Source organism: Salmo trutta, chromosome 31, assembly GCF_901001165.1.
Source record: "Salmo trutta chromosome 31, fSalTru1.1, whole genome shotgun sequence".
NCBI classification, from domain to species: domain Eukaryota; kingdom Metazoa; phylum Chordata; class Actinopteri; order Salmoniformes; family Salmonidae; genus Salmo; species Salmo trutta.
Genome location: NC_042987.1, coordinates 17,157,298 through 17,175,057, shown reverse-complemented (window position 1 = coordinate 17,175,057; position 17,760 = coordinate 17,157,298). Strand labels below are relative to the sequence as shown.

Genomic DNA, 17,760 nt, shown 5'->3' with positions numbered 1-17,760 from the left:
TATGGCGGTGGATTGAGTGTTGTGGTAATGGTGGTAGAATGGTAATGGTCGGTCCAAAATCTGCTGCTGCTTCATAGAACCATGAAGCTCACATCAGAGTAAGACCGTTTCCTTTGAGATTGTGTGTGTGTGTGTGTGTGTGTGTGTGTGCGACATCTTACCCGGACCAGGTCCTGGGGGAACTCTCCTCTGGAGTTCTCGGGAACGTTGATTGGGGGGATGACCCAGTCTCTCTTCATGCGTTTGAGCTGGCCGATGGAGCTGCTGTCTGTCTGCCGCGATGGGAACCATATCTCCTGGAGACCCTGGGACAGAGCTGGGGGAGCTTGGATGTCCTGGGCCTGAAGGAGAGAAATAACATCAGGTTACTAACTTGACATATCTAAAAAACAATGGAAACTTCAGATAGACATTGAAAACAACATAAGCGGACACATCTAGAAACGAATGACTTGAGGTAGACTGTTTATACAGTAGCCAAAAGACCAATTGTCTTTAACTACCAATGATGTGATGGAAAGAATTCAAGAGAATATAAATTCCTGCCTGAACTAAAACTGTTTTCCTAATATCATTAAATTATACCCACTAGATGACCAAATGTGGGAGCTTGTGTTTTTTTTCTTTTCTTGTTGTGGTCACGTTATATTTTAGGATCCATTTTGTCTTTGAGAATCCGGTAAAGGTTAAAATATACTCCATATATGTGATGATGTGTTTGAACAGCCTCTCTTCCAGGCTTTCAGTGAGAAACATGGCTGGGAATGAGAGTAGTGTTTGAGGTGCTTTGTCGGGGATAGTACTGCAGCCCTCAGTTAGCTTTAAATCACAGACCTCCTCTCATGTCCTGATAAAAGCATGCACGCACACACACACACACACACACACACACACACACACACACACACACACACACACACACACACACACACACACACACACACACACACACACACACACACACACACACACACACACACACACACACACACACACACACACACAGAAAGGCTTTTAAAATTGATGTGCCATCCTCCCATGGCTGTAATGAATGTGATTGGAAACAAAGGAGGATGGTACCTGCAAGCCAGACTCTAAATACCCAGATGGCTCCAATTGCCTATGCTGTTCCACAGAGAGAGACTGTTGGGAGAGAGACTGAAGCAGCGCCAGAAAAGTCACAATAACCTTGAACGCTCCATGGTGAAATGAAAACAAGACGCCGGCAAACTTAGGTAGTCAAAGTCAGTGAATGACAGATGCAATTTCCCTGCTGCAGAACAGTCATGCCTCAGAAAGTCCCTTATTTACTCTCTCTTCCGTCTGTAATTACTGATCGCCAATTCGTTACACAGTATCCCAAGTACTGAAACTAGCAGAAAGTTCTCTGTGCAAACAGCAAAATTAATGACTGTTTTGCCTTACAAAACGCGCCCCATCTTACGCCGCCTCGGCACGCATGCCACCCCTCCCTGACGATCTACGGAGCTGTTGAAGCGTCTCCACTAATCATGTTTGAAATCCGATTATGCTGCTTTCACACATTTGAAATGCAGAGAGGCAAGCGGACAGATAGCAGGGAACATGCTTCAGAAATATCTATTACCCTATTAAACTGGAGGAGAAAGTGAGAGCGGTAATTATTTGTGACCTGGCGTCTGGAATGATGAATGGTGTGGAGGGTTTGCTTAGAAGCCTTAGCCCCAACACACATCTATCTATCTCTGGAGTGTACTGCATGTCTCTCTGCACCTTGTTGGAGTCTACCTCCATCCTCTGACTGTGTGTGTATGTGTATTTGTGTTGCTATAGACAAGTACAAAATCACTCTCTCTAAGGTCTAGGGTGGGTCTTGGTTTTTAGCCTGACTCTTTTGTTGATGTTGATGGTCTTGGCAGGGGAGGTCACTTTGATGTTAACGAGCCAATTGTTACTTCTTCATTGATTAACACTAGAACCAGTAAAGCAGTCATTTTGACTGCTCATGACTTTATTCATTTTATTACTCTGATGGGGGCAGGATTTTTAAAGTCATGCCCCCATCCGTCCTTGGCCCTTCCTAAATAAGTCTATTTAACCCACTGCCGTTGTTAGAATCGTAATAACACAAACAGAACTGGAGTCATAGCCGTTTTTAGGAGGGCATGTCATTATTTGAATGTTTTTCCCATTTTCCCCTCCTTCTCCCAACTGTAGGGCCTGCGCTGCTCATTCATCCGACATGGAAGGTGCAGAGGCCAGTTGATAATCACCCCGATAATTGCTTCTAAAACTGAACCTAAACTATACCTAAACTACATTAAATAAAGTATGATGGGGTAGAAAGTGGGAGCATGGGTGAGTTGCAGAGCGAGGGGAAGCAGATAATGCATAATAACCAATTCTGAATGAATAACAGGGTGGGCCATTCTAGTCTATTGGTATATTATAATTATAATCTCAAAATGGTGGGGAAGAAATTAATCATGACATCTCTATTATTCTTCTGATTCTGAACCTCAGCTAAACAATGAACCATAATCCCAACGTTACTACCTTGCATGAATCTGCAGGTAACTAACCAACCAGGTTCAATGTTAGCTGGCTAACATTTAAAATAAAATGTTTTTTACCTTTATTTAACTAGGCAGGCCAGTTAAAAACATGTTCATTTTTTACAATGATGGCCTACTGGGGAACAGTGGGTTAACTGCCTTGTTCAATGGCAGAATGACAGATTTTTACCATGTCAGCTTGGGGATTCAATCCACCAACCTTTCGGTTACTGGCCCAACGCACTAACCACTAGGCTACATGCCGCCCCAACATTCGGCTATAACTAGCAATGCAAATGGCTCTGAGATTACAAATAATATTACTACACAGATCATACACGTAACGTTAGCTAGCTAGCCAGCTAGCTTACATTAGCTAGCTAGCTAAGAGTACACTTTAACTTTAAATGAAAACGACTTCATGACAAAATTATAAATGTGTAATATCTGAAAATAATTGTTTATTTAGTTATTTTTTTCATTTAACCTTTATTTAAGTAGGCAAGTCAGTTAAGAACAAAATCTTATTTACAATGGCGGCCTACATGTAGCTAGCTAGACTCTCTTAGCCGTATATATGGATGGACACTTCTCCCTCTCTGTCACAAATGCCATGGTTGCCCTTAGTTTGAAGATGTAATATACAACAGCCTTCTATGTGTTCCCTTTTCGACTCTGTCTGCATATTTCAATCAAACGGGAGAATTTTCTCAATCTCCTTAATTATTATACTTTAATTCCACTGATTTTCAAAACTCGGTCCTCCAGAAAGTGGGGAGCAAAACTTATGCAGTTCTACTACCTGATATATTTCAAAAAAGCAGCATTAGAAAGGATTACGCACACATACTGACCAGCTCATATTATAGACAGAAGGCGCTACATGGCAGACCAATCTGAACTCATCTCTCGGCATGTCCACTCATTATCTCAACCAATCATGGCTAGCGGGAAGGTTGCTGTCATTTTTCTTGGCTAAACAAACTAGGCTCGTAATTTAACAATTGTATTTCTATTTACAGATGGCATATAAGTTTGTTATTAAGGCACATGAACGTTCACATGTTCAATAATTTATTTTGAGAAAAATAAATACGTTTACATTCAAATGGCGCTCCTGTGAAGTAGTGACGCGCGACATACGCCTAGTTTCCTGAAACGAGTAACAAATGGTTTCTGTTCCATAGTTGTAACAAAGGCACTCCAGCCTAGAATAACATAAACTAATGAAAATGCTATTTTCTTATTTGAAATGGGAGAGAAAAACTATTATTTTAATGTTACCTAACACCTTCATGAACACAACCAAATAATTATTTTTGTGATAATATGTATGAAGTGTATTAATTACACTGTTAGAATGTTTCAGTCAGAATTACAGCTAGTTAGCTTGAAGGGGGTTCGTCAAGGCCCAGCGGTTCTAGCGTTAAAACATTCCCCCAGGGCCGATGCGTTCGCAGCGTTCGCTAATATAGCATCTAATTGCTGATGTGATTAAGAATCGCATGATGATGATTCATGACAGCCATTGCTGATAACCAGATAACCACACACGGCCCAATAAACTGGTGAGATATATAGTGGAGGGCTCTGAAGTCAATCAAAGATTTGATTACTACCATGTCATCAAGTCCAAAGCCACCACTGTCAATACAGTTCAGTCAATCACATTGACAAACAGCACTGACATTGACATCAATTGTCAATCAGAGTCTAGACTAGGCCTACCCTCCTAAAAAGCACGTGCTTACCCATTTGAGTCTGCTTATTTATATTTAAAACGACTGTGACCAAGCCCCTTGTTTATCTGCCCTGAACATGTGTGCAATTCACTTTAAATGACCGACACGGGTGACTAATGATGTCATTAGAATCACATACCTGCAGGAGTCACAATGGTAAATGAGTGTCAGCAGCTAACGATGCTGTTTTCAAAACTATCGCTAAATCATCCCCTGTAGAATTTCAAACCTCCACTGCTGCACTCACACTAACTAGACATAACTCTCAACAGTTTCAATCTGGAGGTTTATAAAAGAAGGCACTTGCCTTTTATGCGGTGGTTGCGGAGAGGTGCTTTTGAAATGTACTGCTTGGGTAACTAATTTGTCCTGTATATGACTGGAGGAAGAGACAATGTATTTTCAGACGGTGTCTTTGTTGAACAAAGAGGCTCATTGTACTGTACTTAGAGGCATTCATTAACAATGAAAGTCCACAACGTAAGATCAGACAGTGCTGACTTCAATAATTCAACCTAAAACAGCTCACTCACACCGGTGCAAATTGGGTTGAAAGAGAGAGAAAGGGCTGAGAAAGAGCTACAGAGAAAAGGCTGAAAGAGAGAGAGAGAGAGAGAGCAAGAGTGAGAGAAAGAAAGCCTCCCAAAGAGCTTAAATGTGAGTCTGTGCTGTCTTGCCAATTAACACCATTCCACCGAGTGAGAAAGAAAGACTGTCACAGATTATGGCCATTCAATTGAACAGGAACACATAATCGAGTACTGAGTATGAGGAGAGAAATACAAACACAGCCGTTTGAGTCTCCTTTCTCCTCATTTCCCTGTTCTCTCTCTCTCTGTGACACACTTCATTACATCACCACATCACATTGCCACTCTCATCTACAGCCAATCACAATGTTGACTAATGAGCACATGGTCAAGATTTAGCGATGTCTGTCAAGCCCAGCGGAACACTGACTGAACGGCGGCTCTTTAAAGCCTAGAGACAGATGTTGTCTGTTGTTTGAATCACCACTAGGGATCCCCTCTGGTTGGATGATGAGCATACCGCCATAACCCGCCACAAAAAGGCTGATTGAAATCAGTCTTTATGAGGAGCTATTCTGCATCAGTTGTGTGCAGCGCTGCTACCCACTGATCAGGCTGAGTATATGTTTGTGCTCCCCATTAAATGAACACTTAAAGGTACCCATAAAACACCAGTCTCAACGTCAACAGTGAAGAGGCGACTCCGGGATTCTGGCCTTCTAGGCAGAGTTCCTCTGTTCAGTGTCTGTGTTCTTTTGCCCATCTTAATCTTTTATTTTTATTGGCCAGTCCGAGATATGGCTTTTTCTTTGCAACTCTGCATGAAGGCCAGCATTCCGGAGTCTGTTGACGGTGAAACTGGTGTTTTGCGGGTACTATTTAATGAAGCTGCCAGTTGAGGACCTGTGAGGTGTCTGTTTCTCAAACTAGACACCAATGTACTTGTCCTCTTGCTCAGTTGTGCACCGGGGCCTCCCACTCCTCTTTCTATTCTGGATAGAGCCAGTTTGCGCTGTTCTGTGATGGGAGTAGTACACAGCGTTGTACCGGATCTTCAGTTTCTTGGCAATTTCTTGCATGGAATAGCCTTCATTTCTCAGAACAAGTATAGATTGACGAGTTTCAGAAGAAAGTTATTTGTTTCTGGCCATTTTGAGCCTGTAATTGAACCCACAAAAGCTGATGCTCCAGATACTCAACTAGTCTAAAGAAGGCCGGTTTTATTGCTTCTTTAATCAGTACACCAGTTTTCAGCTGTACTAACATAGTTGCAAAAGGGTTTTCTAATGATCAATTAGCCTTATAAAATTATAAACTTGGATTAGCTAACACAACGTGTCATTGGAACACAGGAGTGATGGTTGCTGATAATGGGCCTCTGTACACCTATGCAGATATTCCATAAAAAATCTGCCCTTTCCAGCTACATTTTGTCATTTATAACATTATCAATGTCTACACAGTATTTCTGATCAATTTGATGCAATTTGATTGCTTTTCTTTCAAAAACAAGGACATTTCTATGCGACCCAAAACTTTTGAACGGTAGTGTACATTATTTTAAATATATATACAGTGCCATCAGAAAGTATTCACACCCCTTCACTTTTTCCACATTTTGTTACGTTAGCGCTGCTGCACAGCTATTTTCAGGTCTCTCCATAGATGTTCGATCGGGTTCCAGTCCGGGTTCTGGCTGGGCCACTCAAGGACATTCAGAGACTTGTCCTGAAGTAACTCCTGCGTTGTCTTGGCTGTGTGCTTAGGGTGTTTGTCCTGTTGGAAGGTGAACCTTCATCCAGTCTGAAGTCCAGAGCACTCTGGAGCATGTTTTCATCAAGGATCTGTCTGTACTTTGCTCCGTTCATCTTTCCCTCGATCCTGACTCGACTCCCAGTCCCTGCCGTTGAAAAACATCCCCACAGCATGATTCTGCCACCACCACCGTAGGGATGGTTCCAGGTTTCCTCCAGACATGATGCTTGACATTCAGGCAAAGAGTTCAATCTAGGTTTCATCAGACCAGAGAATCTTGTTTGTCATGTTCTAAGACTTCTTTAGGTGCCTTTGGAAAACTCCAAGCGGGCTATCATGTGCCTTTTACTGAGGAGGGGCTTCTGGCTGGCCACTCTACCATAAAGGCCTAATTGGTTGAATGCTGCAGAGATGGTAGTCCTTGTGGAAGGTTCTCCCATCTCCACATAGGAACTCTGGAGCTCTGTCAGTGACCATCGGGTTCTTGGTCACCTGCCTGACCAAGGCCCTTCTCCCCTGATTGTTCAGTTTGGCTGGGCAGCCAGCTCTTGGAAGTTTTGGTGGTTCCAAACTTCTTCCATTTAATAATGATGGAGGCACTGTGCTCTTGTTGACCTTCAACGCTGCAGACATTTTTTTGGTACCCTTCCACAGATCTGTGATTTGACACAATCCTGTCTCGGGGCTCTATGGACAATTCCTTCAAATTCATGCCTTGGTTTTTGCGCTGAGATGCACTGTCAACTGTGGGACCTTATATAGACAGGTTTGTGCCTTTGCAAATCATGTCCAATCAATTGAATTTACCACAGGTGGACTCCAAGCAAGTTGTAGAAAAATCTCAAGGATGATCAATGGAAACATGATGCACCTGAGCTCAATTTCGAGGGTCATAGCAAAGGGTCTGAATACATATGTACAGTGGATTGCGAAAGTATTCACCCCCCTTGGCATTTTTCCTGTTTTGTTGCCTTACAACCTGGAATTAAAATAGATTTTTTTGGAGGTTTGTTTCATTTGATTTACACAACATGCCTACCACTTTGAAGATGCAAAATATATTTGTTTGTGAAACAAACAAGAAATAAGACAAAAAAATTTGAGCATGCATAACTATTCTCCCCCACAAAGTCAATACTTTGTAATGCCACCTTTTGCAGCAATTACAGCTGCAAGTCTCTTGGGGTATGTCTCTATAAGCTTGGCACATCTAGCCACTGGGATTTTTGCCCAGACTTCAAGGCAAAACTGCTCCAGCTCCTTCAAGTTGGATGGGTTCTGCTTGTGTACAGCAACATTTAAGTCATACCACAGATTCTCAATTGGATTGAGGTCTGGGCTTTGACTAGGCCATTCCAAGACATTTAAATCATTCCCCTTAAACCACTCGGGTGTTGCTTTAGCAGTATGCTTAGGGTCATTGTCCTACTGGAAGGTGAACCTCCATCCCAGTCTCAAATCTCTGGAAGACTGAAACAGGTTTGCCTCAAGAATTTCCCTGTATTTAGCACCATACATCACTCCTTCAATTCTGACCAGTTTCCCAGTCCCTGACGATGAAAAACATCTCCACAGCATGATGCTACCACCACCATGCTTCACTGTGTGGCTGTTGTTCTCGGGGTGATGAGAGGTGTTGGGTTTGCGCCAGACATAGCGTTTTCCTTGATGGCCAAAAAGCTCAATTTTAGTCTCATCTGACCAGAGTACCTTCTTCCATATGTTTGGGGAATCTCCCACATGCCTTTTGGCGAACACCAAACATGTTTGCTTATTTTTTTCTTTAAGCAATGGCTTTTTTTCTGGCCACTCTTCCGTAAAGCCCAGCTCTGTGTAGTGTACGGCTTAAAGTGGTCCTATGGACAGACACTCCGATCTCCACTGTGGAGCTTTGCAGCTCCTTCAGGGTTATGTTTGGTCTTTTTGTTGCCTCTGTGATTAATGCCCTCCTTGCCTGGTTAATGAGTTTTGGTGGGAGGCCCTCTCTTAGCAGGTTTGTTGTGGTGCCATTTTCTTTCCATGTTTTAATAATGGATTTAATGGTGCTCCGTGGGATGTTCAAAGTTTCGGATATTTTTTTATAACCCAACCCTGATCTGTACATCTCCACAACTTTGTCCCTGACCTGTTTGGAGAGCTCCTTGGTCTTCATGGTGCCGCTTACTTGCTGGTGCCCCTTGCTTAGTGGTGTTGCAGTCTCTGGGACCTTTCAGACAGGTGTATTTTTACTGAGATCATGTGACACTTAGGTTGCACACAGGTGGACTTTATTTAACTAATGTGACTTCTGAAGGTAATTGGTTGCACCAGATCTTATTTAGGGGCTTCATAACGAAGAGGGTGAATACATATGCACGCATCACTTAACCGTTTTTTAATTTGTCACATTTTTTAAAACAAGTTATTTTTTTCATTTCACTTCACCAATTTAGACTATTTTGTGTATGTCCATTACATGAAATAAAAATAAAAATCAAGTTAAATTACAGGTTGTAATGCAACAAAATAGGAAAAACGCCAAGGGGGTGAATACTTTTGCAAAGCACTATAAATAAGATATTTCAGTTTTTGTAATTTAATACATTTTAGAATAAGGCTGTAACGTAACAAAATGTGGAAAAGGGAATGGGTCTGAATACTTTTCGAATAAACTGCCAAGATATATATATATATATATATATATATATTATTTTATTATTGTCCCCTAACCCTACTACCCCTACCCTAATTGGAGTAAACTAATGGACAACAACACTTAGCAACACTTAGGCTTCTCTTTACAGCTTATACACACTATATACATTTTACGGACACAGTATATTTTACATCAGTTATCTTTTATTTGTTTTTAGTCCCATTCTTCAGCTACCCTCAACCCCTCCCATCTATCTCTGAAGACCATCCAGTTTTGATTTCTAATTGCCATATATTTTTCAACTGTGCTGTGATGTTTCACAAAAGTTCTGAACCTTTCTATTCTCTTGATTTCTACAGATTGTAAATTAAAGATAAACATTTTTGCTAAGAGCATTATTATATTATTGATCAATTGACTATGACTTTTCAGATCACCCAGCAGTGCTATCTGCAGAGTTAACTCCAGGTAAATGTTGCAATTCTTCAGCCATTCCTGAACCTGCGACCAAAAACAAGCTACGTATGGACTGTACCAAAACATTAAGTTTTAAATAGCGAGCATCCATTCAGTATCACGGAACATCTACTACAATTTAGGGAACAAATCATCTGTTTATGCTCCGGCGAGGCTAATAAGCGGAATTGGATGCAACGGCGAAATCCGAATTGGAACATTCCACGTTCCACAATGCTACCCGAAGTCACAAATAAACAACAACTATTAGAGAGAGAGGGGGTAGGAGGGAGGATGCATGTGGAGGTGTTGGACATACCTGCTGGCTCTGGCCTACAGGGGGCGTCAGTCTCACTTGGGTCTGCCATTGCTGCTGATTGGTCTCGTCCCTGGCTACGATAACTAGGGGCACTGTGGGGAGGGTGGACAAGGTCAAAGGCCTGAGGGCGTAGACGACACCATCAGCCTCTATCCGGAAGTCGGACGGGTTACTGCACTCGAACCGCACCAGTCCACCTTGGCCGCAGTTCACAAACTTCACTGTAAGAGAAGGAAAGGGGAAACAGAACATGAGATTGAAGCTGAGGCAACCTGGGAGTGAGAGACAGAAAGACAGCGAATAGACACTCAAACAAACAGACGGACATCCAGACTACTCCCACACCACTCCCAGACTGTGTGGTATAGTCCACAAAGGTTCTCCAATTCCTCCTAAAACTCATACATAATTTATGTCAAGCTGCGCCACAAAGGTATTGTTCTAAACAGGTGCGGTAGAGAGAGCGAGAGAAGAAAGAGAGAGAAAAGAGAGAAAAGGAAAGAAAGCAAAAGGGGAGATGTGCACCCCTGAAGGGCACTTGCTGAATACAACTAAGAAAGCTAAAATGGGAGTCTGTTCGATGACTGAATGTAATGATTCACTGCAAGTAGATTGTTTGTTTTAATATTAACAGAAGAAAAAGGAGAAAAAAAGAAAGAAAGCTAAAATACCAAAACATAGCATTTTAAAACTGATGTGCTAATTAGACTGTGGCTAAATTAAATGTTGGGTCTGGGTAAATAGAAGCATCAGCTTCAATAAATAAAATAATAATAATTGATTTTAGCTCAAGTCGTTGCACAGTAGCTTTCTCCCCAATGACAAACGCGGATGCTTCGCCGTGGTCGGCTAGCGATCCCAACTCTCAGGGAGTGAGAAGTGTGTGATGTTTATTTCATAAGTGAGTACAGATGCACACGTACACACACAGCTGCAGTGACACACACACACACATGGCTCCTGGGAGCTCTAGTACACAGTCCCAGAGCGCTTCAGTGGCAGTGGTCTGACATCGGTTCATGTTACAAGTGAGTGACAGTGCATCTCAAACACCCCACCTGCACACACACACACACACACACACACACACACACACACACACACACACACACACACACACACACACACACACACACACACAAACACACAAACACACACACAGACTCAGGTACACAAAAATCTATGCACACGCACATGCACACATACACAAACACTTCAATATTCCAATGCTTGTTCAGTGCCTCCTGTGTGTAAAGATTTCCCTGACAGCTCTGTTTTCTGTAGCGGTGATAGAGAACAGAACCCAGTATACAGATAATACTGAAACTCCTTCAAGCTAAAGAGATCAGACGTAAAGATATCACTTCTGTGGAGGCTGCGCCGATGCCATTTTGAATTATTAAACCAGATGTGGAATGACTTAAAAAAAAGCCTTGAAGAAGGGTATCTAATCTCCCATTCTTGTGTTACCTTAAGGACAGAGAGCGCTATAGAGAGCTGTGACTTCAGAGGGTCTCTATATTGAAGGCACAGCAGTGTGAGGTAGCGCATTATATGTGGAGGGAGGGAGGCTGTGCCCTGGCTCTGAACAGGAGCTAAGGTTTAACCCCAGGCCCTATTGACTGGGTGCTGAGCAAGGATGTTGGTGAAAAAAAGCTAAAATAGGAGCTACTATTTTTATTTTGCACACTCGCACAAACACACACACACACACACATACAGTAGGCACACACACATACACACGCCGAAATACAATTCACTACCTACTAATAACCTTTCTGTGACATAGAGAATTACCACTGTTGTGCTAGTTGAACTAAAGAGAAAGCCTATTGTGTTCGCTTGCTTCCGGCACTCAACATAATACACAAAATGTACCAATTCCTTTCTATTCCGGAACATAAAGCACAATGGCTAAACCACCACAGCAGGAGATAGAGCAATTTTACCAATGACAAAGTATTGTGAAATTCTGAAAATTGGGCAAAGCATAAAGAGAGGGGGAAAAACATTTGCTTAGTCAGACTGTTGATTTTCACAGTGGACACAAAGGTATCCAGTGGAGTGTACCTTACCGAATTAACCCCCATGTCCTCACCAAAAGCACACAGAAATACAGGCATTTTTTAAAAAAGGACATAATGTTCACATCATCTTCAAAAACCTGAAAACAGAGGAGAGGAGAGAGAGACCTACAGATAAGTCAAGAAAAGAGAGAAAATAAAGAAGGTTATAATTAATAAATACTATACAAGGACTGAGCCCTGTTGGGAGAAACAGTTGAAAGGGCCCTGGATGCAACCCATTACATTGTGCTAGACAGATAAAGCATCACATCTGCCAACAAAGCCACAGCATGGTACACTGGTCTGCTGCTCCTGAGGAATTGCCATTCATCTAAATATTGATGAAAAGCACACAAAGGTGTCTCAGAGAGTGGCTCGGCATTGTGGGGGAAAAAAGCAAAGAGTAAACACTCTATGTAATGAAGATATACAAGATACAACAGGAGGAGAATCTATACTGGAACCAAACGCACCACAGGCCTATATATTGACCATCTGCACACTGCACAGAGATTTTTTTCAAGCAACCTCATCCAATTAGTCATTTTTTGTCTTTGAACCTGGAAAAGCAGACTTCAGAGCGGTAAGTGACCTTGGTTAGCTGAAGGTGTTTCCTTTCAGCCACCCGTCTGTAAATTCAAAGCCTTCAGGCAATCAACTCAACAGCAGTAGTCCGGCTGATGCTCAGACACATAGGCAGAATACAGAGAGAAGTGTCAGAACGGCTCAGCTCACAATGACAGCTTCTCAAAGGTCTACTGGGTGGATGAGACTGTATCATTAAAGGGAGAGGTGAGACAATCTAATTCACACGCTCTATTGCTAATGAGGTTTATTGATTGGCTGGCCGAAACACTGTTTGTTGTGGCCTATAGGATCAAAGAGATGATAAGAACCTGATTAGTGTTAATATTGCTTCATCTTAATAGATCATTTATGGGGCTAGTCCTGGCTAGCTGCTGAGCTGAGCCTGGTTGGTCGCTCCCAATTTAATTACAAACAAGGCTACAATGATGCTCCCTGTGTGTTTGAGGATGTACAGTGTGTGTCTGGGTGTGTGCAATACCATGGATTAGCGGTCCTGGGGACCCCAAGGGGTGCACATTTATTTTTTCTCCCTAAAGCTTGATGATTAGTTGCTTATTTGAATAAGCTGTGTATTACTAAGGCAACAAAAAAAATGTTGGGACCCTTGGGGCCCCGAGGACCGAGTTTTGGAAACCCTGGGTTAGCCTGTATTTGATTGCAGTGGTTTCCCTGTGAGCCTTTGTGGCACTGAGGCCTGTTGTTGGAATGCTGAGCTCCAGTTCTCTAGCTCAGTCTGAGATTTGGCCATGTGAACACCTCTGGGAGGCCCTTCAGCAGCCAGGCGCCATGGCAATCGCTGTGCAAATTCTCAGCAGGCAGCACAAATTCCAATAATAATGAATGGGGATGTCCACCGTGTGTCTATTCATTTATCAGCCCGAAACTCCCATAGCCTATAGAAGACAAGAGCAGCATTTACTAACCCTGGATCTTCCAGTTTATCTATATCTAGATTTATCGTCTCCCCGAGGTATAACGAAACTAAAAGAGATCCTCGCTGACACCACCACTACCACCACGCCCTATTAGACATGTCGTCATGGCCACAGGGCCAGGGAAATAAAGGTCTTTGGTTTGGACAGAAACGCCGATGCAGCAGAGAGAGGGGTATATACTGCTGCTGTTAGGGGGGAAGAAAACAGGCCAGTCAGCAGAAAGGCCAGTCCAACTAATGCCCCTTGCCGGGGCACAAAATTATCTCCGACTCAACAAACCCATTCACAGGCTTATAGAAACCTCCGCAGCTGACTAGTAACACAAAAAAATAAAACAGCTAACCTCCCCAAAGTGCCACTCTTTTGTCTGTCTCCATCACGTGGTGTCGCTAACAGACAAGCACAACTACAGAGAGCAGATAGAGGGGGGAGAGAGAGAGAGAGAGAGAGACAGAAAGAGAGAGGAGAGAGACAGAGATAGAGAGAGGAGAGAGACAGAGAGAGAGGAGAGAGAGAAAGAGATACATATTTGCTTAATTTGCAGCTTTCTAGAGAACTGTCACACGGGACATCATTTTTTTTAAGACCTAAAATACAGTATCTCATTCTCATGCAGCCTACCTCACAATGGAAACACATAAAGAGGTCGTCTGTCGTAGCCTAACGTCGAGACAGTACATAAAATGTTCCATAGTCTATACCTTTTTATGCCTGTCTGCCAATCCAATATAGTGGTACTAAGTTAGCAAAAAGCTGGTCCCTGTAATGTGCTGTAATATGGCAAGACTGAGCACCACGTCATGTAGTTTGTCCTGATATTACCATCATTCATCTCCAGCTGGTGATGTCACTGACAGGCGTAAAATACTCAGCATAGGTGTTTCATCAGTCGCCTGGCAGAAATGCAGACTCCGGCGAATGCTCCAGAGACAATACCAGCGGGCAAATGCCAGGACGCCACTGATACAAATGCATTTTCATGAACACAGATCACCAAATCGAGTTCATGCTCTAACGCTGAGCCTAGATGGCTGCATTGGAGATGAGACAATGCCATATATCACATAGGCTCTAAATGAGCTGTGCTCAGCGGAATGTCAATGCAAGAAGATGTTGTTTACAAGATGGTGGCTAATCTGAAACTTGGCTAGGTCACATGCCGGTGCCTCAATTAAAATCAAAGTGCTACGAAAGACACTCTATTGGAAAATGAAATAGTGGCTAAATGAATAAACGGCAATTTTACCTCAAGTTTGAGACCACAACAAAAATTATTTTCTGAAACATTTAGCATGAAATTAGGACTTTCAGCTATTGCACCCTTCACAATATTTTGTCCTATAATTGTCCAATTATTATATAAAAAGTGAAAGTAACACCATACTGATGCTTTTGAAGTATCATAGCTTGATACTACCCATACTTATGCATGCCTGTGTACTTCGTTCCCATTTAGGTGGTGTTTAAGCTTTTCCTCTGAACACATGTTCTATATCCTCAAGGGTAATATGCCATTTTAGCTGGTTAGCCTTTGGCTTTTTATGTCAAACCTTTTTTACCATCTTAAGAATCTTAAACCCATTCATTCTGCGGACATGAGGCTCGAACAGCAATGTCCTTGCAATGAGTAGCAGGGAACTCTTGAGGGAAAGTAAACAGTTTACAGTTGATGTCTGGATGTTGGAATGACAAGGCTGGGCTTTGCCAGACTGGGGCCTTGCATGAAGCGGTATTACTAATGCAGAGAACTTCAAATGCCACAGAGAGCCATGTGTTAAAGGCTCTGCCTAAAATATGTACAGGATTCGCAAGAAAGAAACATGGAGAAATGTCAACTTGCCCCACTAATGTCTTTCTGCAAAATAAACTTGTGAAAAAAGGAAAAGGCTATCAAAGTCACACGGGCTACGCTATAGGCAGCAGCCTTACTTTCTTATGGTGACCAACTCCCACGACAATTCTGTGTTATTGCAGAAGACGTAGCCCCCTCCTGAAACTGAGGCTTCAGTTAAAGGATGAAAACACACTACCAAATTGCATTGATACCACATTTCTTTAACATGCACGCCGACACTGGCACAAACACACTCGGAGACACAACCAGCACAAGCAGCATCATCATAGCAGCTAGCAGCCATATCCTATGCAGGTCCTTTTCAATCTCAGATAAACTGTCCTATGGGCTCTCTGGATATGCTAAACGGACCCCTTGCACTGAGGGAATAAAACAGTCTTGTTCCATAAATGAGATTCTCTCCTGTTCTCCTTTCTCTTTACACTTAGCATTTCTCTCACGTCAGCACATGACCATTGGCTCTCCCGGGGGCCAGCGGACTTGTCTGACAGTCAATGCATTGGGAGGACAATAACAAGGTAAGCAGATCGACTCCCCACCAGTGCCCAACAGTCACCTCCATTTCCTTCACAGAGAGGGAGATGCAGATAGCTTCTCTGGATCGAGCCCATTAAAGTACAAAGGCCCTGTGTTGTTTGGTCGAACCTGGAACATTAGCCTTAGCTATCTCCATTGGGTTGTCATCGTCAAATAAGGGCCTTCATTCTCATTTCATTCTCATTGACTGGGGTTGTTTTTCTGTACGGAATCAGAAGGACGTTCGCTGTTGTGTTCTAATTGCTACGTTCTACAGCTAGAATGTAGGAATTAGCCATAGTCATCTCCTTGTTAGGTTTATCATCATATGAGGACCTCTTATTACGAAGGGTGAAGAGCTTTTGAAGATATTTTAGTCACTGAATGAAATGCTGCCTGTTAGCTGCTGCTAGAGGGAGAATGTTTTGAAAGTAAACGGGTTAGTGTGAAAAGAGATATCACATATTCAGATGTTCAACAGTCTTTGTTGGGTAAATGAGATGATTCTAGTGTGTTTTTGGTGTCACAGGAGCCTAGCCTAGCGTCTAGCTGGATTACTGTGTCATCGGAGCCAAGAGCTGATAATGGCTAAGCTACATCCTTCTTTACTTATCAGCAACATAGCTACTGGGATTTGGGTTCTGCGAGCAGAGCGATCAGGACAGCCGCTTGATACAGCGTTTCAGGCTTAAGGAGGGTATTAAACTGACCACATTATTAACAGGGTGTCAAATAGCTCTCTACAGCTCTTTATAAAGACTTTAGCATGGCTAGCTCGTAGCTAACTCCATGGTAATACATGCAGGTGAATGGAGAGTCTCAGATCAATATGAAAACATGATATTTGAACTGCTAGGGAGCTAACACTTCTTAACACTGTCTTTCACTCTGCTTAGTAGTGTCCTGAGTTTCTTCTGACCACGTGAAACGGTCAGATCATGTGTTGAAGGAAAAATACCCACTCCTTTGAAGGAGATCACCAGCAGCAGCACATAACCTCGAGCATATTTTACGCCTCCTTCACTTTCTCTGGGATCAAAGGGAGATAATGAAAACCTATTTCTTTGAAGAATTAAAACTGTCGTTTTAACTGTAAAACCTTGACGAGGCGAACGGAAGGGTCATTGTGTGTGTCCATATAAAACTGTTGCAACCTCTCCACCTCCCGTTGGCATCTGACTGTAGCTGGCTGGGCCGACAATGCCCAGACACCTCTGGACAACGTTAAATCAACGTTATTAGAAATAAAACCATTGAACTTTGTGTCTATAATAGATGTCCTTTAACCTTGCCCTCCCCCTCTCATAAAGGTCATTCAATTTTAATTGCGCTTCCCTTGTTCAATTTTAACTGCTGAACATCGCTCACTCTGCCCAATCGCCACCGTCCACCTTCCATGAGGGAGGAAGTTAGGCTGGGAGGGCAGTGAAAAGATATCTATGTGCAGTTAGATGCCAGAGGGTCCGCTCCTAAGACGCCTTTTCAAAATCTGATTGTGAATAATAAGCCACTTTCCATGTCGACATTCATTGCACCTTACTGCAGCATCGTGTATAACAGAGGCCATTTCCCACTGACCGTACAGTGGGGGAAAACACATTTGCCCAATGTTACACAGCTTTCTGCATCCATTTCAAATGGGCTGCAGTACTGTTGAAGTGTCATTACAGAACTTCTGATAGGGTGGGAACAATGCAAGAAATACTGTGCCATCATATACAATATAAATACAGTTTTGCCCAAATTAATGCATGTGATATGAACTTGTTAAGATTCACTGTCAACATAATATGATGATATTATATCACAAAACTTTTCAAAACAAACAT

General features: G+C 42.6%; 1 protein-coding gene across 1 annotated transcript in view; it reads right to left on the bottom strand.

Annotated features, from left to right (window-relative positions):
• LOC115169649 (cadherin-2) overlaps positions 1 to 17,760 on the bottom strand; it is an 83,227-nt gene that overhangs the window by 27,347 nt on the left and 38,120 nt on the right. The window contains exons 3-4 of the mRNA XM_029725475.1: positions 9,972 to 10,192; positions 162 to 341 (exon numbers count right to left, since the gene is read on the bottom strand). Coding sequence (XP_029581335.1) covers positions 162 to 341; positions 9,972 to 10,192 — 401 coding nt within the window. The remainder of the gene's footprint in view (positions 1 to 161; positions 342 to 9,971; positions 10,193 to 17,760) is intronic.